Genomic DNA, 23,692 nt, shown 5'->3' with positions numbered 1-23,692 from the left:
GCTGAAAGAAGACAGAGGGTGGTGGTTGATGGGAAATGTTCAGAATGGAGTACAGTCACAAGTGGAGTACCACAAGGATCTGTTCTGGGGCCGTTGCTGTTTGTCATTTTTATCAATGACCTAGAGGAAGACGCAGAAGGGTGGGTGAGTAAATTTGCAGACGATACTAAAGTCGGTGGTGTTGTCGATAGTGTGGAAGGATGTAGCAGATTACAGAGGGATATAGATAAGCTGCAGAGCTGGGCCGAGAGGTGGCAAATGGAGTTTAATGTAGAGAAGTGTGAGGTGATTCACTTTGGAAGGAATAACAGGAATGCGGAATATTTGGCTAATGGTAAAGTTCTTGAAAGTGTGGATGAGCAGAGGGATCTAGGTGTCCATGTACATAGATCCCTGAAAGTTGCCACCCAGGTTGATAGGGTTGTGAAGAAGGCCTATGGAGTGTTGGCCTTTATTGGTAGAGGGATTGAGTTCCGGAGTCGGGAGGTCATGTTGCAGCTGTACAGAACTCTGGTACGGCCGCATTTGGAGTATTGCGTACAGTTCTGGTCACCGCATTATAGGAAGGACGTGGAGGCTTTGGAGCGGGTGCAGAGGAGATTTACCAGGATGTTGCCTGGTATGGAGGGAAAATCTTATGAGGAAAGGCTGATGGACTTGAGGTTGTTTTCGTTGGAGAGAAGAAGGTTAAGAGGAGACTTAATAGAGGCATACAAAATGATCAGGGGGTTGGATAGGGTGGACAGTGAGAGCCTTCTCCCGCGGATGGATATGGCTGGCACGAGGGGACATAACTTTAAACTGAGGGGTAATAGATATAGGACAGAGGTCAGAGGTAGGTTCTTTACGCAAAGAGTAGTGAGGCCGTGGAATGCCCTACCTGCTACAGTGGTGAACTCGCCAACATTGAGGGCATTTAAAAGTTTATTGGATAAACATATGGATGATAATGGCATAGTGTAGGTTGGATGGCTTTTGTTTCGGTGCAACATCGTGGGCCGAAGGGCCTGTACTGCGCTGTATTGTTCTATGTTCTATGTTCTATGTTCTAATTGTCTGAGAATAAATAGTTTACCATCAATTCACTCGAGACGGGAGTAGAAGTAAACTGTGGCTTTAATCAACTTAGAACAGTGTCTGCCTGCGACTGATCCAATACTGAGAACCGCCTACTGGTCAACTGCTCTTTATACCTCCCTTCAAGGGGAGGAGCCATGGGCAGAGCCCATACTGGCCCCAACATGTTCCCCTATGGATGATGCCATACAATGGCCCATAGGAGGAGCCCACAAGGGCAACAGCATAGCACAGATACAGATACAAGGGCAACAGCACAGATACAAATACAATGGTGGATTATTGGCATAATACATTCACCACACCCTCCATTCGATAATTAAGCTGCACTCCAGCAGGGAGCTTGTCTCTAATCAGCTGGAGTATGGCAGTTGGGAAGATCAAAAAAGAGTTCGAGCAGAATCCTCCAGAAGGCTTCACGATTTATGTAGTCAAAGAACTTTGCCAAGTCAACGAATACTATGTAGAGAGCAGCACGGTAGCATTGTGGATAGCACAATTGCTTCACAGCTCCAGGGTCCTAGGTTCGATTCCGGCTTGGGTCACTGTCTGTGCGGAGTCTGCACATTCTCCCCGTGTCTGCATGGGTTTCCTCCGGGTGCTCCGGTTTCCTCCCACAGTCCAAAGATTTGCAGGTTAGGTGGATTGGCCATGATAAATTTCCCTTAGTGTCCAAAATTGCCCTAAGGGTAGGGTGGGGTATTTGGTTATGGGGATATCGTGGAGGTGTTGACCTTGGATGCTCTTTCCAAGAGCCGGTGCAGACTCAATGGGCCGAATGGCCCCCTTCTGTACTGTAAATTCTATGAGAGGTTAATCATGTTCCCCCTGTTTTTCTTGCCATTGACGAGCTGGAAAAGTCACCTTGAGAATGCCTCTTGATGGCCAAAACCCATATTGAGATTCTGGGAGTAGCTGTTCAAGTGTAATAAGTTGATTCAGAAGTACTCTTGTAATGATCGTGCAGTGGAAAGCTGGGACATACATGTGTAATTTCCATAGTTGGATTAGTCTCTTTTCTTAAAGATTCTCACAATTACTGAGTCCTTGAGATAATTTGGAACTTCCTCTTCATTCCAGATCTGTAAGAGGGTGTGGAGCTATAAAGCTAGTTCCTCTCCTCCGTGCTTGAACATTTCAGTGGGGATTCCATCATTTACTGCTGCATTGTTGTTCACTTATGTGACACTTTTCATCACTGCCATAGGCGTTGGAGGAGCTTGGAACTCATCTCTAATGTGTTGTGGAATGCAATTGAAAACAGTCTCATCAACAATTGATTCTTGATTGAAAATGTTTTCAAAATGCTCTTTCCAGCAGGAATTGGCAGCTTCCCTTTCCATTATCAGATCTCCCCTACCCTTAGGCCACTGGGCAGCTCGTCCTTGAGTATTTGGGTCATAAATGGGCTTTGTGTCAGTGAGGAAGCCACAGATTTCATTCAGGTCAGTGAGATGTTGAAAATCCTTCACCTTGTCTGTCCACCATATGTTCTTCATATCACTGGTGCACCTTTGTACCCCGGCCGTTGCTTGTTGATAAGCCAGTTTCATTTGCTTTGAGTTAAGGCCATTGGGTCAGATCTTGCATTTGCCATCAATCAGTTCATTGATATCTAGATTTTTTTATCAAACCAATCCTGATGCTTCTCTTTGCCGGAATTGATGGTATTGGACTTAAGGACACCCCAAGCACCGTGGATCTCTTCTTCTGCTCTTGATTGAAGTTTGACAGTTTTTTTCTAAGCCATTTTTGGAATCAGTCTCTTTGGATTGGATTCTTCAGATCTTCGACATTGATCTTTCGGGGACATCTCTTCTGTTCCTCCCATCGTTTGGGAGCCAGTTTGATGGGCATAATTGAACAAATAAGTTGTTGATCAGTCCAGCAGTCATCAGTCTCTGTCATTTCTCTTTTGGTGTGGACATCTTTGCGATAGGGGCAGCACGGTAGCATAGTGGTTAGCACAATTGCTTCACAGCTCCAGGGTCCCAGATTCGATTCCCGGCTTGGGTCACTGTCTGTGCGGAGTCTGCACGTTCTCCCCGTGTCTGCGTGGGTTTCCTCCGGGTGCTCCGGTTTCCTCCCACAGTCCAAAGATGTGCAGGTTAGGTGGATTGACCATGCTAAATTGCCCTTAGTATCCAAAATTGCCGTTAGTGTTGGGTGGGTTACTGGGTTATGGGGATAGGGTGGAAATGTGGGCTTGGGTAGGGTGCTCTTTCCAAGAGCCGGTGCAGACTTGATGGGCCGAAGGCCTCCTTCTGCACTGTAAATTCTATGAAATCAAAAAATTCCTGGCACAAATAACGATATAAACAATTAGATTCCAGTGTTTGGACTATGGGTGTTGACATGACCTTTTGAACTTGATCTTGATATAGATAGTGTATTGATAATGATGCCCATGTTCTGCATATTTGGTAAGGTGACGAATGCCACTGAAGTTGACATCTCCAATTCCTTCCATGCCAATAGTTCCATTCCAGAGATTGCCTTCTTTTCCAACTCTGGCATTGAAGTCTTTGAGAAAAATAAGCCTATCCTCCTTCGAGCCCCACCTCGAACTTGGTCAAGTTTGGCATGGAAATATTTCTTGGCTTCATCATCGGTGTCCAAGGTGGTGAAGTGACTCTTCACCAGTTTGAGATAAAGAGTGATGAGGCGCTCACTTCTTCCAACTTTCTTCTTGATGGCAAATCCAGCACCCTGAAATATACGTTCTTCTCTTGATTTCCCTTTCAGAAGAAACTATTGCTGCCTCAGAGTTCCTTGAGCTGACACTCTCCAGCTCATAGGGTCTCACTCAGAGTGGCGGTGTTCATGTCATATCACCAGAGTTCTCAGGTGATAAATGCAGTGTGACCCTCTGGCCATTCACTCGTGGGTATGTCTATAAGGGTCCTGATATTCAAGGTCCTAACACTTTACTCTTTTGTTTGTTTCTCCTGTAAATGGTAATTCCTCTGGATGCGGCTATCCAGTTGGGAGAGGTGAGGTAGGGTATTTTTAAGGCCCTTTTCTAAACCCTCCCAAATAAGGGCTGAGCAGAGTGTATCCTAAAGAGAGCTGCTCAGTTACAGTTGCCAAAATACGAACCTGCCTCATCCAAATGCTAGACGTTCATCTTGCAACTGCTGCCTCTGTACCAGATCATGATTGGAAGCTTCCAGACAACACAATCCTGTTCCCATTACCATTTGCTGATCATAGAACATTACAGCGCAGTACAGGCCCTTCGGCCCTCGATGTTGCACCGACCTGTGAAACCACTCTAAAGCCCATCTACACTATTCCCTTATCGTCCATATGTCTATCCAATGGCCATTTGAATGCCCTTAGTGTTGGCGAGTCCACTACCATTGCAGGCAGGGCATTCCACGCCCTTACTACTCTCTGAGTAAAGAACCTACCTCTGACATCTGTCTTATATCTATCTCCCCTCAATTTAAAGGTATGCCCCCTCGTGCTCCAGTCTGAACATTTCCCATCAACCACCACCCTTTGTCTTCTTCCAGCTAGCCAATTTCTAATCCAAACTGCTAAATGACCCTGAATCCCATGCCTCCGTATTTTCTGCAGTAGCCTACCGTGGGGAACCTTATCAAACACTTTACTGAAATCCATATACACCACATCAACTGCTTTACCCTCATCCACCTGTTTGGTCACCTTCTCAAAGAACTCAATAAGGTTTGTGAGGCACGACCTACCCTTCACAAAACCGTGTTGACTATCTCTAATCAAATTATTCCTTTCCAGATGATTATACATCCTATCTCTTATAAACCTTTCCAAGATTTTGCCCACAACAGAAGTGAGGCTCACTGGTCTATAGTTAACGGGGTTGTCTCTACTCCCCTTCTTGAACAAGGGGACAACATTTGCTATCCTCCAGTCTGTGGTGTTGGGTGTTCTGACACACAGATGAGCCAACACAGTTGCATATGGTACAACGCTTCTTTATTTAAACTCACTATTTACAGTTTGGTCTTTGCACTCTGCACGTGGGGGGCTCCCTGCTTGTGGTGTTTCAACAGCTCTTTCTTGTTCCCTTCTGCCCAGACCTACTGACCACCAGGTGTCGTGCTCGTGCTTTTTATGTGGTTGGTGTTCTTGTCTGTGATTGGTTGTGGTGTTGTGTACTCTGATTTGCCTGTTAGTGTGTCCATCATGATGTGTGTGTTTGAATATCATGACATCCCCCCTTTTTACAAAGATATGTGCCTACGTGGTAATAAATATGATCGTGACGTGAGTGCATCTAAGAGTGTGTGTGTGTCGTGTGCAGCATGTGTCTATGACGGAACTATGTACATGGGGCGATGTCGAGTGCGTCACATGAATCCAGTTGTACCATAACATAACAGAAATGCGAACGAGAGAAGAAGAAGAAAAAAACTTGAACAGTTGTCCAGTCAGACGACATCTGGAACGATAAACAACAACAGGTTATCATGTAAAATTGTGCAACTTGTTAAACATATGAACTGTATTATAAGTCCAGTCTAATGGGTTTGCGACGAATTCGGGTTGACCGTCAGGGTGGCACACCACTCATCGGCTGGATTGATGGCATTGACCTTGTTGACATCAATGACGGAAACTCGGAAGGCATCCTGGTCATCTGCATCACTTAACTGGAAGTCTTGATGCGTGGGCTGGACGGTCCTGACTCGTGTGCGAGGTTGTCGAGGATGCGCCGGATCCATGGGTTGAGCCGCACGACAGCGGGCTGCGTAGTGGCCCATCATGGCACATCTGTGGCACTGTCGGTTTTTTGCAGGACATTGCCCTTTTAAGTGTAGACCTCCACAATTGCTGCACGTCATGACGTCACGGCGTTCGTTGCGCCACTGCGCATGCGCAGTGCGATCTTGCGGTGGGCGCGCCTGCGCAGTGCGTCCCTCGTTGTGGCCGTTATTTTTGGCGCGCACCTGCGCGGGAGACCGCGAAAAGCGCGGGAAGCGGCCGCTGTCGTCCGGGCCGTGGGTCGGGAAGTAATCGACGGCCTGGATGCGTTCGACGTCGTGGGCGGCCTGGCTTGCCGATTCGACGGCTGGGGACCCCCTCCGTGCCAACTCGGACGCCTGAAATCGGGCAAAACGGCAGGTAGCATTTTCATGGAGGACACAGGCTTCCACAGCAGACGCTAAGGTGAGGCTTTTCATTTTAAGAAGCTGCTGGCGTAGGCCACTAGAGGCAACGCCAAAAACAATCTGGTCCCTGATCATGGACTCTGTAGTGGTGCCGTAACCGCAGGACTGCGCTAGAATCCGGAGGTGCGTCAAAAAGGGTTGAAAAAGCTCCTCCTTACCTTGCAGGCGTTGCTGAAAGATGTATCTTTCAAAACTTTCATTTACTTCAACTTGAAAGTGCTGGTCCAGTTTGAGGATGACCGTGTCATATTTGGCCTGGTTTTCGCCTTCTTCGAACACCAGTGAGTTAAAGACATCGGTTGCGTGCGGGCCTGCGTAGAAGAGGAGCATTGCAATCTTCGAGTCATCCGAGACATTCTGTTTTTCGGTGGCACGGATGTACAGGTCAAATCGCTGCCTGTAGAGCTTCCAGTTGGTGCCTAGGTTCCCCGTGACTTGCATCGGCTGCGGTTTGCCGGTGTGGTCCATGTCCAGAATGGCAGGTTAGTAGGCAGGTATCGATCCACTCCTGTACCATGTGGTGTTGGGTGTTCTGACACACAGATGAGCCAACACAGTTGCATATGGTACAACGCTTCTTTATTTAAACTCACTATTTACAGTTTGGTCTTTGCACTCTGCACGTGGGGGGCTCCCTGCTTGTGGTGTTTCAACAGCTCTTTCTTGTTCCCTTCTCCCCAGACCTACTGACCACCAGGTGTCGTGCTCGTGCTTTTTATGTGGTTGGTGTTCTTGTCTGTGATTGGTTGTGGTGTTGTGTACTCTGATTTGCCTGTTAGTGTGTCCATCATGATGTGTGTGTTTGAATATCATGACACAGTCTTCTGGCACTATTCCTGTAGACAAAGATGACTTAAAGATCAAAGCCAAAGGCTCAGCAATTTCCTCCCTAGCTTCCCAGAGAATCCTAGGATGAATCCCATCCAGCTCAGGGGACTTATCTATTTTCACACTTTCCAGAATTGCTAACACCTCCTCATTATGAACCTCAAGCCCTTCTAGTCTAGTAGCCTGAATCTCAGTATTCTCCTCGACAGCATTGTCTTTTTCCTGTGTGAAAACTGACGAAAAATATTCATTTAGCATCTCTCCTATCTCCTCGGACTCCAAGTACAGCTTCCCGCTACTGTCCTTGACTGGCCCTACTCTTACCCTAATCATTTGTTTATTCCTGACATATCTATAGAAAGCTTAAGGGTTATTCTTGATCCTACCTGCCAAAGACTTCTCATGTCCCCTCCTGGCTCTTCTTAGCTCTCTCTTTAGGTCCTTCCTAGCCAACTTGTAACTCTTGAGCGCCCTAACTGAACCTTCATGTCTCATCTTGACAGAAGCCTCCTTCTTCCTCTTGACAAGTGTTTTGACTGCTTTAGTAAACCACGGTTCCCTTGCTCGACCACTTCCTCCCTGCCTGACAGGTACATACTTATCAAGGACACGCAGTAGCTGTTCCTTGAACAAGCTCCACATTTCCATTGTGCCCATCCCCTGCAGTTTTCCTCTCCATCCGATGCATCATAATTGCCTTTCCCCCAGATATAACTCTTGCCCTGCGGTATATACCTATCCCTTTCCATCACTAAAGTAAACGCAATGGAATTGTGGTCACTATCACCAAAGTGCTCACCTACCTCCAAATCTAACACCTGTCCTGGTTCATTACCCAGTACCAAATCCAATATGGCCTCGCCTCTCGTTGGCCTATCTTCATACTGTGTCAGGAAACCCTCCTGCACACATTGGACAAAAACAGACCCATCTAAAGCACTCGAACTATAGAGTTTCCAGTAAATATTTGGAAAGTTAAAGTCCCCCATAACATCTACCCTGTTGCTTTCGCTCCTATCCAGAATCATCTTTGCAATCCTTTCCTCTACATCTCTGGAACTTTTCGGAGGCCCATATAAAACTCCGAACAGGGTGACCTCTCCTTTCCTGTTTCTAACCTCAGCCCATACTACCTCAGTAGACGAGTCCTCATCAAACGTCCTTTCTGCCACTGTAATACTGTCCTTGACTAACAATGCAACCCCTCCCCCTCTTTTACCACCTTCCCTGAGCTTACTGAAATATCTAAACCCTGGCACCTGCAACAACCATTCCTGTCCCTGCTCTATCCATGTCTCCGAAATGGCCACAACATCGAAGTCCCAGGTACCAACCCATGCCGCAAGTTCACCCACCTTATTCCGGATGCGCCTGGCATTGAAGAAGACACACTTTAAACCACCTTCCTGCCTGCCGGTACACTCCTGCAACTTTGAAACCTTACTCATGACCTCACTACTCTCAACCTCCTGTATACTGGAGCTACAATTCGGGTTCCCAAGCCCCTGCTGTACTAGTTTAAACCCTCCCGAAGAGCATTATCAAATCTCCCCCCCCTTGGATATTTGTACCCCTCTGGTCCTGGTGTAGACCATCCCGTTTGTAGAGGTCCCACCGACCCCAGAATGAGCCCCAATTATCCAGAAATCTGAAACCCTCCCTCCTGCACCATCCCTGTAGCCATGTGTTCAACTCCTCTCTCTCCCTATTCCTCGTCTCGCTATCACGTGGCACGGGTAACAACCCAGAGATAATAACTCTGTTTGTCCTAGATCAAAGTTTCAACCCTAACTCCCTGAATTCCTGCCTTACATCCATATCCCTTTTCCTACCTATGTCATTGGTACCTATGTGGACCACGACTTGTGGCTGCTCCCCCTCCCCCTTAAGGATCCCGAAAACATGATCCGAGACATCACGCACCCTGGCACCTGGGAGGCAACACACCAACCGCGAGTCTCTCTCGTTCCCACAGAATCTCCTATCTATCCCCCTAACTATGGAGTCTCCAATGCCTAATGCTCTACTCCTCTCCCCCCTTCCCTTCTGAGCAACAGGGACAGACTCCGTGCCAGAGACCTGTACCCCATGGCTTACTCCTGGTAAGTCCCCCCCCCCAACAGTATCCAAAGCTGTATACTTGTTACTAAGGTGAACGACCACAGGGGATCCCTGTACTGACTGCTTCCTCACAGCCCCTCTCACCGTCACCCATCTATCTTTATTCTTCGGAGTAACTACATCCCTGAAGCTTCTATCTATGACCACCTCTGCCTCCCGAATGATCCGAAGTTCATCCAGCTCCAGCTCCAGTTCCCTAACGCGGTTTCTGAGGAGCTGGAGATGGGTGCACTTCCCACAGATGAAATCAGCAGGGACACTGACGGCGTCCCTCACCTCAAACATTCTGCAGGAGGAACATTGCACTACCTTCCTTTCCCTGATCATGGAAGGACTTGGAGATGTGTTCCGAAGAAAAGTCACCTGTGGCATGACATTATTTGGCATGGAGAAACCATTGCACATCAGCTTCCATGAGTCTTGATGGAATAAAGCCTAATGGCAAGGAAACCGAGATGATTGGCGTTTTTGATCTTCTGCAGCTTTCATCCGTTGGAACAGTTGTTGAAATATCAAAGATGATACATTTACCTCTGCCTGTTCTGTCATTGCAGACTTTCAATTCAGAGCCCCGTCTGTTGAATATTTCTAGGGTTCCTTACAAGTCTTCATAGTAAGCAAAGTGGCCCAAGAAATAAGAAGTTCCATTGCACTTCATCCTGTTTTGATTGATGCTTTCTTACTCATTGCATAGTTTCCGCGGAGGGTGAAGACGAAGGGGTGGTCTTAAACGACTACCCCATCCTCCTCATGGTTCACAAGGTTCATAATGCTTGCAAGATTTGTATTACTGCAAATTTTAAAACTGTGCCCTGTACGCCAATGTCTATGTCATTAATATACATCACGAAGAGCAGGGGTCTTCTATCGATCCTTGGGGAACTCCACTGTAAACCTCCCTCCAATCAAAGAAAACAAGCAGTCTGCATGACTGACTTCTGCCACTCAGTCAATTTGTATCAATGTTGCTACTGTTACTTTCATTCTACGATCTGTAACTTTGCTCATAGTCTGTTGTGTGGTGCTTTATAAAATGGCTTTGATAATGCATGTACATAACATCAACAGCATTACAATCATCAACCATCTCTGTTAATTCATCAAAAAAACTCCAGCAAGTTAGTTATATAAAATTTGCTTTTAACAAATCTGTGCTGGCTTTCATTAATTAACTTGCATTTTCCCAAGTGAGAATTACTTATTGTTTCTAAAAGCTTTCTAATCATCAAGGTTAAATTCACACGCCTGTGGTTGCTAGGCCATCTTTACACCCTTTTTTGAGAAACAGTGCAATATTTGCACTTCTCCAATCCTCCAGGAGAAATCATGTTTATCTAACTTGCTGGAGTATTTTGAGGAGGTAACAAAAATGGTTGATGAGGGTAATGCTGTTGGTGTTGTGCACATGGATTTTCAGAAGGCATTCAATGCAGTGCCACACAACAAACTTGTGAGAAACGTTATCGCTCATGGAATAAAAGGGACATTTGCAATACAGATATAAAATTGGCTGAATAATAGGAAGTAGAGAGTAACAACGGCCAGTGGATATTTTTCAGGCTGGAGGATGTTTGTAGTGGTGTTCCCCAGGAGTTGGGGTCGGCATCCTTGCTTTTCCTGATATATATCTTGGTATGCAATGTGTTTTAAAGTTTGTACATGACTCAAAGCTCAGAAGTGTTCTCAGTATAAAACTTGAAGTATTCATAAAGTATTATTGAGCATTTATAAAACTCTAAGGGTGTAATTTAATTGCCACGTTGAGCTTAAGCGAGAGTACGAAGAGGCAGTTAAATCACGGGGGAGGCCAAAATCAAGAACCGCATGTATTCCTGTGGGTAGGGGGTCATGTAGCATGTGGGAGTCATTGCCTAGCATCCCAAACAGACCATGATGCCTGGACACTGTGCTCGAGGAGGCAAAACTACAGACGCAACGGTCAACATCCAAACATCCAGGGCTGAACGCCAAAGCCGGGGACATTTCCAGGACCAGAGGGTGGGTGTGTGCACCAATGAGGGAACCAGCGCCCGGTCCAGGTAACTCAGGGGAGCTGGCGGCCAACTTTGCCACTGCATAGGATAGCTCCTGATTGACACCCAGCACCCCCTCCTGGTCTGTGCCCAATAGGCCCTGGGGTTCACCTCGGGTTGGAGGGGTAGATGGATCGAGTCCTGGCTGCCTCTGCATTATCTGGCTCTGCCATCCCTGGTGGCTCCCCAAATGTCTGCAGCATGGTGTCTGCACCCTCAGCAATGCTTCTCAGTGACTGGGAGATGCTCGAGAGTGCCCTGGCAATGCCCACCTGAGACTGGGACACATCCTCCCTGACTAGGCTGGTCACATGGAACATATGCGGGTTAAATGGGCCGGTCTAAAGTACCCGTGTGTTCGTACACTTGAGGCAACTGAAGGCAGACATGGCCATGTTGCAAGAGACACACTTGAAGGTGGGGGATCAGGTTAGGTTGAGGAAGGGATGGGTCGGGCAGGTGTTTCATTCGGGATTGGACTCTAAAACGAGGGGGATGGCAATTCTGGTCAACAAAAAGGTGGCACTCGAGGTGGGGAAGATGGAGGCGGACCCGGGGGGTAGATTTATCATGGTTAGTGGGAAGCTGGAGGGAGTGGCCGTGGTATTGGTGAATATATGTGCCCCAAACTGGGATGATGTTGAGCTTGTTAAGAGGGTGCTAGGGAAGATCCTGGACCTGGATTCACAGCGACTGATTATGGGGGGGAGACTTTAACACGGTCCTGGATCTGAGACTGCACCGGTCGAGTCCCAGGTCCAGAAAAGTGTCAGCTATGGCAAAGGAGCTATGGTGGTTTATGGAGTGCATGGGAGGGGTGGACCCTTGGAGGTTTGGGAGGCCAAGGAGTAAGGAGTTGTCATTCCACTCCCATGTGCATAAGGTGTATCCCGGATAGATTTCTTGGTGCTGGACAAAATGCTGTTTGCTGAGGTGGTGGATACTGAATATTCAGCAATTGTGGAGTCAGACCACGTCACACACTGGGTATACCTGCAAGTGAGCAAAGGAAAGGCACAGCGGCCACAATCGAGGTTAGATGTAGGGCTGTTAGCAGTGGACGAGGTATGTGAGCGGGTGAGGAGGGCCATTCGGGGATACATAAGGATCAATGATACGGGTGAGATCTTGGCAGGGGTGGTGTGGGAGGCACTGAAGGCGGTTATCAGGGGGGAACTCATTCCGATTCGGGCCCATAAGGAGAAGACTGAACGGGCGGAGTTGGACAAGCTGGTAGGCGAACTTTTACAGGTGGACAGGGGGTATGCGGAATCTCCGGATGAGGGGCTTCTGAAGGAGTGTCAGAGACTGCAGATGGAATTTGGGCTCCTGTCCACAGGTAAGGCGGAGGGGCAGCTGAGGAGGGTGAAGGGGGGCGGTGTATGAATATGGGGAAAAAGCCAGCAGGATGTTGGCGCAACAGCTGAGGAAGCAGGAGGCGGCAAGAGAAATTGGGAAAGTAAAGGATACAGGGGGCAAGGTGGTTGTGGATCCGGAGGGGGTAAATGATGTGTTTCGGGAATTTTACAGTAGATTGTACAAATCGGAACCCCCAATCGGGGAGGAGGGTATGAAGCGATTCTTGGGGGGGGGTCTGGAGTTCCAGAGGATAGATGAGGAGTTGGTGGAAGTCTTGGGAGGCCCAATCGGGCTTGGAGAGGTGATAGACGGATTGGGGGCGATGCAATCGGGTAAGGCTCCGGGACCTGATGGATTCCCGGTCGAGTTCTACAAAAAGTTTTCCAGGCTGCTGGGGCCGCTCCAAGTAAAGGCTTTTAACGAGTCCAAGGAACTGGGAATGCTCCCCCAACATTATCGCAGGCATCGATTTCCCTTATTCTGAAGCGGGATAAGGATCCAGAGAACTGTGGATCATCTTGGCCGATCTCCCTTTTAAATGTGGATGCAAAATTGCTGGCAAAGATCTTGGCCACGCGCGTAGAGGACTGTGTCCCGGATGTGATAGGGGAGGCCCAGACGGGGTTTGTGAACGGACGTCACATGATGTCCAACATTAGACGGCTCTTAAATGTGATAATGATGCCAGTGGAGGGGCGTGAGGTCGAGGTGGTGGTAGACATGGATGTAGAAAAGGCCTTTGATTGGGTAGATTGGAAGTACCTGTGGGATATCCTGGGAAGGTTTGGGTTCGGGCAGGGATTCGTTGACAGGGTCCGGCTGTTATATCAGGTGGCGAATGTAAGGACCAACCGGGTCCGGTCAGACTATTTGAGTTTGTGTAGGGGGACAATAAAGGGGTGTCCACTCTCCCCACTATTGTTTGCCCTGGCCATAGAGCCCTTGGCAATGGCCCTTAGGTCATCGAACATCTGGCGTGGGATCGTGAGAGGTGGGGTGGACCATAGGGTTTCACTCTACGCGGACGACTTGCTCCTTTACATAACAGACCCGTTGGGGGAAATGGCTGGGATTATGGAGATATTGGAAGAATTTGGTCAGTTCTTGGGCTACAAATTAAACATGGGTAAGAGTGAGGTGTTCGCGATCCAGGCACAAGGGCAGGAGAGGAGACTGAGGGAGTTACCGTTTAATGTGGTGGGAAGGAGTTTTAGGTTCCTGGGGATCATGGGGGCTAGGGACTGGGGTCAGCTGCATAAGTTAAATTTGGGCAGGGCAGTTGAGCAAATGGACGAAAGCTTCCGCAGGTGGGACATGCTCCCGCTGTCATTGGCGGGGAGGGTACAGACTGTGAAGATGACAGTCCTCCGAGATTGCTGTTTGTGTTTCAATGTCTTCCAATTTTTATCCCTAAGGCATTTTTCAGGAAGATAAGTGTGGCGATCTCGGGTTTCATATGGGCTGGTAAGGCCCCAAGGGTGAGGAAGGTCCTTTTGGAACGGGGGCGCGGGATGGTGGGCTTGGCCCTTCTGAATTTTATTAATTATTACTGGGCGGCGAATATATCGATGGTTAGGAAGTGGATAGTGGGAGAGGAGTCAGTGTTGGACCGAGTGGAGGCGGCATCCTGTCAGAGTACGAGTTTGGAGGCTTTGTTAACAGCACCTCTGCCGTTCTCGCCGGCTCGGTATTCCACAAGCCCAGTGGTAGTGGCAGCCCTGAGGGTGTGGGGGCAATGGAGGCAGCACATGAGATTGGAGGGGCTTTGGTGTGGTCACTGATCTGTGACAATCACCATTTTGTTCGGGGTGGGCTGGACGGGGGCTTTAGGAGGTGGCAGCGGACAGGGATTGAGAGATTTGGTGATCTCTTCATTGAAGAGGATTTTCCGAGCCTGGAGAGGTTAGAGGGGGAGTTTGAGTTGCCGGGTGGGAACGGGTTCCGGTACCTACAGGTATGGGACTTTGTCTGGAGGCAGGTTCTAAGCTTCCCTCGCCTCCCTCGAAGGGGACTACAGGATAAGGTGATGTCAAAAACACGGGTTGGGGAGGGGAGGGTCTCAGAAATATATAAGGAATTGATGGAGTGAGAAGGGGTCCCAATTAGGGAGGTGAAGAGGAAGTCGGACTATGGGAAAAGGCCTTGAGGAGAGTCAATTCATCCTCATCGTGTGCCAGGCTTAGCTTGATCCAGTTCAACGTGGTCCACAGGGCTCACATGACTGTTGCCCGGATGAGTAGGTTTTTTGAGGAGGTGGAGGACAGGTGTGGGAGGTGTCGGGGAAGCCCGCCGAATCACGTACACATGTTTTGGGCGTGTCCGAAGCTGAGGGGATTCTGGCAGGGATTTGCAGACGTCCTGTCAGAGGTTCTGGAGGATCCGGGGGCCCAGGAGAAGAGAGAGGCAGACGTTTTGGCCTTCGCCTCCCTGGTGGCCCGGAGACGGAATTTGCTGGGATGGAGGGACTCAGAGTCTCCAAAGTCAGGGGTGTGGGTCAGTGACATGGCAAGGTTTCTCAGGCTGGAGAAGATTAACTTTGCCTTAAGAGGTTCAATTCAGGGGTTCGCTCGGAGGTGGCAGCCGTTCATGGACTTCTTTAAGGAAAACTGCCCGTCAGCAGAAGGGGGTGGGGAGAGGGGTGGGTGGGAAAAGGGAGGCATGGCATTGTAGAATAAGGTTAGGGAATCTAATATACAGGCAGTCAGGAGGTAGGGCGGGGGGGGAAGTTGGGTATGTTATTGTGATGTTGTTTCGTGTGTCGGACTGCTCTGTTTAGAATGTTTAAATGTTAAAATTCTAAATGCTTCATTAAAATGTTCTAAAAAAAAGACTGAAATAACATTCAGTTTTTATGGTTCAATGAAGATTAACAGCAGTTTTGAAAACTTGATTGCCAGTGTCCAAATTCATCCAAAGGAGCTAAATTTGGGCAATAGCTGACGAATTGGAATAATCTTTATTACACTGTTCTTATCTGAAGAATGACTTAAAAGTGATTTTGCTTTGCTCAGAGAGATTCAATGATTTATCAATTGATCTTTGAGTCAATGCTTTGACTAATATGGATCAATTTGTTCTGACTTCAATCTTTCCAGTTCAGCCCACCTTGTTTTTTACTTTCTTCTTGTTTATATAAAATTTTGACCAGGAATTGCCTTGGATATGCTCTCACTCTTCTACATAAATAGATTTTTCATCACATTTCCAGTGAAACTACAGAGGACAGTAGCTCCAAATACATTGCCCCCTTTGTCTTTACCTTTAACATTTTTGGAATTAAGTTCCTTAAATCTTATTTTCTTTTTTGTATTTAGAGATAGGAAAAAGTGGGAGGGGGCCAGCAGGGTTGTTGAGTCAAGCAGTGCATGCCGTTAAAATAGCTCCGCAAAGACTTACCACCCTATAACGCTATCACATAATTTGCAGTCATGGCCACCTTAGCCTTTGTAGGCAGTCAATGTTCACAGCTTAATTCACATAGCAGCCATATTGATGTCGGCAGATTGGGCTCCTCGGAAATCATTAGAATTAAGATGGTATTTCAGTAGCTTACTGAATGGGCCACATGTTGCAGGTATCCCGTTCAGTAAAAAATTAACTGGGAAGAAAAAGTATGATAAAATCTTTCCATATAGTGAGGTCAAGAGGAGCAGGGATTCTTCTACGAATCCCACAAAGAATGTATGGGGTGTTGCTATCCTGGGCTTTCCTTCCCATTCCCACTCATGAAGGTTTTGAAGGGGCTTGGTGGTCAGACACTGAGGGGCTGTTAGCCCTGATTGTGGAATCTAGAACATGCTGAGGATAAGGCATCCATTATTTTGGACTGAGATCAGGAGAGATTTCTTCACTCAGAGGGCTGTGAACCTTTGGAATTCTCTACTCCACAGAACTTTGGATGCTCCAACGTTGAGTAAGTTTAAGACTGAGATTGACATATTTTCTCTCACGGAATCAAGGGATATGGAGAGTGGACAGGAAGGTGGAGTTAAGGCAGAAAATTAGCCATGATTGTTTTGAATGGTGGAGCAGACTTGAGGAAAGTGTACAGTCTACTCCTGCTCCCATTCCATATGTTCTTATGCAACCCCAATCGCCCCCATGGCTTCCCTTAATGCTGGTGGGCAGCCTCTGCGCTTCAAATGTGATTCTGCCCAAAGTCAATCAGTTGCATTTTCCCACCATTTTACCTGACCTTTAAGCAATCCCTTCTGCCAGAACATGCTGCACCCTCTATAATTTTCCTCCCTCTGTGTTTTCGATATCTTCCCCTTTATTTATTGTAGTTATTGGTTTAAAAAATTGTACCTGCAATTGTAAAGAACGTGCGGATTGTGGCACATTTCATGACTGGATTCCCTGGGCGGGATTCTCCCACAATCGGCGGGGCGGCCCGTACCAGCGACAAGAGCGGCTGAACCACTCCAGGGTCGGGCCGCCCGGAGGTTGCGGAATCCTCTGCACTTCCGGGGGCTAGGCCATCGCTGGAGGGGTTGGCGCCGTGCCAACCGGCGCCGAAGGGCCTCCGCCGGCCGGCGCAAGTTGGCGCATGCGCAGAACCGCTGGTGTGTTTCCTGCGCATGCGCAGGGGGTTTCCTCTCTGCTCCGGCCAAGGCGGAGCCTTACAGAGGCCGGCGCAGAGGGAAAGAGTGCCCCAACGGCACAGGCCCGCCCGCAGATCGGTGGGCCCCGATCGCGGGCCAGGCCACCGTGAGGGCCCCCCCCGGGGCTGGATCCCCCCGCGCCCCCCCCAAGGACTCCGCAAGCTGCCCTCCTAGCCAGGTCCCGCCGGGATGGTCCATGTCCATTTCACGCCGACGGGACTGGCCGAAAACGGGTGGCCGCTCGGCCCATCGGAGACCGGAGAATTGCCGGAGGTGCCGCTGCCAACGGCCCCCGACCAGCGCGGCGCGATCCCCGCCCCCGCCCGAAAACCGCCGCCGGAGAATTCGGCAGCCGGCATCGGAGCGGCGGGAAGGGATTCACACCGCCCCCCCCGGCGGGGAGTTGTAGAATCCCGCCCCCTCATTCTGTGCAAGTAAGATTTTGTGTTTTCAGGTTGGTTGTGTAGAATTTGTTTCCTTCAGATGTTTTTGAAGGTACAAATTTCTCTCACATCGAAGGTAGCACATTTAATCTTATTTTTGTTGTTTGCTTCTTTGTATCAAATCGTGGGTAAGGAATATCAACACCCATCTTTATTCATCTTGATTTTTCCAGCTCCTCCAGAAAAACTACTATCGTGTGAGGCGCTGCGTCATGGTTCTGGTAAATACCGGTCGCTTCATTAACAGTTGCTTTGCATGGGAATCACCACAGAGGAGTCTCACTGCTTTCTTGGTATGTACAATCCATAGGCAAAATCAACACAGCCATGTTGATGGATCGTGGGTACACTTAATGAAATGCACGGTCATACTCATTGATTTTTTAAAAAGAGTCTGACTTGTACAGAAAAGGGTTTAACAAGACTTGCAATTAAATTCAATGAAGTAACGTGTTTATATTAGGCTTACCTAGGAACAGTTTGACATTGTCGTAAGCATATTAAGAAATAATCTTCACTGAGTGGGACAATATATTTGTTTGTATAAGGGTAAAGAGCATAGATGGTAACTGAAGGGGAAGGAAAAATGGTATACTTTTAGTACACAGTGCGTTGTAATTCATGGGCCAATTTCTTGCCTAGCTGGTGATATCTCAAATTAAAATGTAATTTTTAAGTTGTTAATTGGATTGTTAACCTCAACATTGACCAATCACTGCTACCCCACCCATACAAATAAAAATGATGCCTATGTAGTCTGAAATGCATTACAGCCAGTTATTAAATGGTGCAACATAAACAAAGTATCAGTAATTTATCTGCGTGACCTGAAATCTGAGGCTGACTCTTTTCACCAGAATCTTGTTGATTCCTAAAGTTGATTCCAAAATCACACATATCAAACCAAATCATACATATTTTCTTTACAGCTTGATGTCACAAGTTTAAAGTTTATTGAAAAATTCTATTTACAGAAATAATAGCAGTTCAACGCTTTGCCCATTCGTTATTGTTCCTACTTCATACTGGGCTGATGGGCCTGTTTCCATGCTGTAAACATCTATACTGTACCATTAATATAACAAAGGTCCAGCTAAATCCCCTGGAGCCATGTAGATCTCCAGCTGTAGCCAGGTACCAGCTGGAAGAGTTTCACAGTCCTGCAGATAGGAGAAGGTTGAACCTCTGCCTGTTGCAAAAGTTGAATAAATGTAACAGCAGGATCTGTGCACTTTCCGTTACTTCTTCTTATACTAGTAGGTTTGTGACAGTCTGAGTGGTCCCCAAACATGATTCCATGCTTCTGCAATGAAGGTTATTTTGAGAGGATGGATTATGAAATCGGAACAAGCACAGATCTGAGACAGCACATTTCAGCAGATTGGTCATGCTTTTTAGCTGGTTACAATGCTTTTAATCCTCATTATTCTTATATAGGCAACCAAGCATTAATTAAACACATTAACAAAAGCAGTAGTTCAAAATTCAGTAGCAGCCTTTGTTTTGACACAAAACATAGTGACAGGAATGGAAAGCACATTCATCCAAATAATTCAGAACTTATAATGTGACAACTGCACACATGCTGGCAATGAATGCTCTGTATTTTCAGAAAGGACAACTTGAATGCAGTCAGGTGCTATTGTCAGGTTACATGGGAGTAATTCTGCAGTAAATTAATTGCTAGATATTAACAGACAGAATGAAAAAGAAAGTATAGATGGTTCAGGGGTGGTAAACATTAATAATAATAACCTTTATTGTCACAAGTAGGCTTACATTAGGTGTTAATGTAAGCCTACTTGTGACAATAAAGATTATTTATTAACATTGTCATGAAGTTACTGTGAAAAGCCCCTAGTCACCACATTCCAGCACCTGTTCAGGTACACAGAGGGAGAATTCAGAATGTTCAATTCACTTACCAGCATGTCTTTCGGGACTTGAGGGAGGAAACCAGAGCACCCGGAGGAAACCCACGCAGACACAGGGAGAACGTGTAGACTCTGCACAGACAATGACCCAAGCTGGAAATTGAACCTGGGACCCTGGCACCTTACCGTGCCGTCCACCTCACCTGGCAGGAATTGATAAGTGGGTAGCACAGTGGTTAGCACCGTTGCTTCACAGCGCCAGGGTCCCAGGTTCGATTGCCGGCTTGGGTCTGTGTGGAGTCTGCACATTCTCCCTGTGTCTGCGTGGATTTCCTCCGGATGCTCCGGTTTCCTCCCACAAGTCCCAAAAGACGTGCTGTTAGGTAATTTGGACATTCTGAATTCTCCCTCCGTGTACCCGAACAGGTGCCGGAATGTGGTGACTAGGGACTTTTCACAGTAACTTCATTGCAGTGTTAATGTAAGCCTACTTGTGACGATAAAGATTATTATTATTATAAAATGGACTGGATTTTTACTGATCCATTCCTGTTGAATCTCGATTGCCACAGTTTGTAACTACTCTTTGAAATTAGGTGGTGGAAGCGCATGTTTAAAGCAGGCAAGAGTCTTTGGAATTCATGCAAATCAGCTTTATATTATGTTAAAATTGCCACATCAGAATGGTTTAACCCTGGGAGTTTACAGTGGAGGTCCAAGTCATTTTTGATGATCTGGATGGCATAAATTATTCAATGTGTCCCCATCCCTTGTAGAACTGAAACAGGTTGATAAACTGACCAAATTTAATGCACAATGCGGCATTCATACCCAAGATATGCAATGCTCCACAAAACACACTGACATCACTGAGCAGTCAATCAGTAACAAAACTGCAGTGTACGTTTTGCCATTCATCGAGAAGAAAATTTACATTTAGGTGCCACAGGCACTTGCATTACCATCTGGATAGGTAGGCAAGTGACACACACAAACTACTGGGAAGATTTGGCCAGAATGTTTCCTATTCCTTAATGATCAAACACCATCTTTTTCCCCTGACCTTGTCAGCTCCATTGAAAGCCAAACTGTTCGTACATACATTGGCAGGCAAGGTGAGGGTCGTTAAAGTCCGAATAACCCATAGTGCCAAAATCTAATTCCAGATGTTCAGGATACAAGAGGAATGCTGAAGTACCGCAACATCTGCCTACCTTGAGGATGTTGTGACATTTAGGGTGCAATTTGACCAATGTGTTGCACCCGGCAGGGATCTGAGCGAGCCAGTTAAATAGCGGGAAAAGCCAAAATCAGGTGTAACCGGCCCACACTGGATGGCAAGTTCTGGATCATGTTGGCCTTGGTTCTAGATTCTGGATTTGTTTATTGTCACATGTACCGAGGTACAGTGAAAAGTACTGTTCCGTGTACAGTTCAGACAGATCATTCCATACATGAAAATAAAGGGCAAACATAAAATACACAATGTAAATAAATAGGCATAGGCATCGGGTGAAGCATACAGGAGTGTAGTACTACTCAGTAGAGAAGATGTGTGAAGAGATCAGATCAGTCCACAAGAAGGTCATTCAGGAGTCTGGTAACAGCACGGAAGAAGCTGTTTTTGAATCTGTTAGTGCATGTTCTCAGACTTTTGGATCTCCTGCCCGATGGAAGAAGTTGGAAGAGTGAATAAGTCGGGTGGGAGAGGTCTTTTATTACGCTGCTCGATGCCATGCATTGTCGGCATTTCCTACGCTCGTAGCCTTTGGGACTCCTCCAATCGGCTATGCATGAGACGAGTGGCAGATTTAAGGAATATTGGCTTCTAAATATTGGGACAAAGTAAGAGTTAAAAGCCTGTGTTTGGCTGCAATGCTCATGTTTTTAAAAAGAATTTTGTTTTGTCCCTAGTAAGTAACATGTGAAATTGACCAGAAGAATGTGGATTGACTGGGGAGGTCCCTGGGGAGGTAATGTGCTTTTGCAGCCTGCTTTTTTTTAAGCTTGGACAGATGAGGTAATTGCTGGGTGCAGCTCAGAAATTGAGAGAGGTAGTGAGTTTGGAGAAGCTTTGAGAGAAAGGGGAGATGAGTTCTCATCTGTCTGACTCTGAGTCCACAATTCTTCCCATGTGGGATGGTTTAAAAAAAAGAGTAATAATATTTTAAAGCCGAGCAGTTTTGTCTGAAGACAAGGAAGAGGCTGTAACAATCTAGTTAAAGCAGCTATTTGAAGATATTCAGCCAGACTCTGAAGGAGTTCCAACCAGAGTCAAATCTGTTTTATAAAGCTAGTGTTACTCCATGCCCTGTTAATTTTAAACTGGACTAAGAGCTGTATGTTTCTTTTCTTGTTGTTTAATGGGAAATTGTATAGTTATGCTAAGGGATAATTGTAAACTGCTTGTTTTGGGTGTGAAGTTAAAAGTTTAATATTGTATTCATAATTGTTTCAGAATTCAAAGCCTAATTTTTTCATGCAATCACTCCTGGAGTGAATCATTCTTTCAGCACAGACTTAAAATAAACTAAAATATTAGGGTTTTGGTCTTTTGGTCCAGTATCCTAGCCACTGTTGGGGTCTGGTCTGGAATTGTAATAAAATTGGGGGTTCGTCCTGGACTAGAATCGGGGTCCAGGATCAGGATTGGGGTCCAAAATCAGATTCTTAATTATTATTCATTGTTTGGCTTGGGGTTATTGAACGTAAAGACAGTGAGTGTGTGTGGAATGATTGCATTCTTTCAGGTTTTGAAATTTGAATAGGGAGTGACAGGAGATGCCTCTTTCAGTTGCAAAGGTTTTCCTGGATCTGGAAGTGATTACTCGGGATGGTTTACAAAGGGAGACGAAAGCAAAATCTTTGCATTTGGCGGAGAAGCTTCAGTTAACCTTATCTAAAGGGACGAGGAAGGTAGAGATAATGCAAGCCATAGCTCAATATTTAAATTTGCCAGAGAGTCAACCTGAATCATTAGAATTAGCTAAAATCCAATTACAAATGAAACAATTAGAAATGCAGGAAAAAGCGAAACAAAAAGAAATCGAACTGAAGAAATCAAGGAAAAGCAGAGATTGGCAATGGCAGAAGCAAAAGAATGAGAGGGCAGAAAAGGAAAAAGAGAGGGCTTTTCAAAAGGAAATGGAAAGGAGGTATAAATGGAAAGATGGAAAGATTAACAAAAGAGTAAAGGGACAAGAAAAGAAAGTGAATTTGAACTTTGTAAACTGGCACTACAAGGAGAACATCAACTGAAAAGGTTGGAGTTAAAGGCTGAGGAAGGTCTAGAAGAAGAAGTAATGCTTCCCAGTCAAAATATTGGTTCGGATATGTTTAAATATGTTCAAGCATTGCCAAGATTTGGTGAGAATCCTTTTTCATCTAATTTGCGAAAGTGGCTAAACAATTGAATTGGCCAAAAACCATGTGGGAAGTGTTGATTTAAACAATGTTGGTAGGTAGCGCTAGTGAAGTGTCTGCATCACTATCACAGAGGTAAGTAGGGATTATGATAAGGTGAGAAAAGCCATAGTGAGTACATATGAACCAGTGCCAGAAGCCTACAGACAAAAGTTTAGAAATCTAAGGAAAGAACGAGGTCAGAGATATATACAATTTGAAAGAGTTAAACAAAAGAATTTTGTTGTCCCAGTGGAAGAGATACAACAGAGTGTACAGCCTGTTCAGAGGTTGGTGGATAAGCAGGCAGCAGATCTTTTAAGGATTATATTTGTGAGGGTAAGGTTTACTGGTGTGTACAAGGTGGAGTAGCTAAAGAGATTAGGATTTTGAGGGATACAGGAGCAAGTCGATCTTTAATAGTGAGAGACAAGGAGATATGTAGTTTGGAAGGGTATTGACAGAGAAGGTGGTAATATGTGGAACTAGTGGCGAGAGCAGTAATGTGCCATTATGTAAGGCAAGGATAGAAAGTCTGGTGAAAAGTGGTGAAGCGGTAGATGGAGTAATAGAAAAATTGCTTGTTTCAGGGGTACAATATATCCTAGATCATTATATAGCTGGATCACAGGTTGAAAAGCAAGTGTAAAGTCAAACAACTGAGATGTTGTAAGAAATGTATCCGGGAATGTTTCCTTAATTTGTGGTAACAAGATCACAAAGCCACGGGTTGAGACAGAAGGAAGAGAACTTAAGGAGTGGCAATAGGGAGGCTGGAGTTCAGTTTTCAGA

General features: G+C 46.4%; 1 protein-coding gene across 5 annotated transcripts in view; it reads left to right on the top strand.

Moving 5' to 3' along the window:
* Positions 1-23,692, top strand: part of mctp1a (multiple C2 domains, transmembrane 1a) — a 1,185,582-nt gene that overhangs the window by 800,791 nt on the left and 361,099 nt on the right. For all 5 annotated transcript variants that reach the window (XM_072516301.1, XM_072516303.1, XM_072516302.1 and 2 more), the window contains one exon: positions 17,798-17,917. In XM_072516301.1, the coding sequence (XP_072372402.1) occupies positions 17,798-17,917 (120 nt within the window). The remainder of the gene's footprint in view (positions 1-17,797; positions 17,918-23,692) is intronic.

The sequence above is a fragment of the Scyliorhinus torazame genome, chromosome 9, assembly GCF_047496885.1.
Source record: "Scyliorhinus torazame isolate Kashiwa2021f chromosome 9, sScyTor2.1, whole genome shotgun sequence".
NCBI classification, from domain to species: Eukaryota; Metazoa; Chordata; class Chondrichthyes; order Carcharhiniformes; family Scyliorhinidae; genus Scyliorhinus; species Scyliorhinus torazame.
The sequence above is the reverse complement of the archived record's forward strand: the minus strand, read 5'-3'. Positions and strand labels throughout refer to the sequence as shown.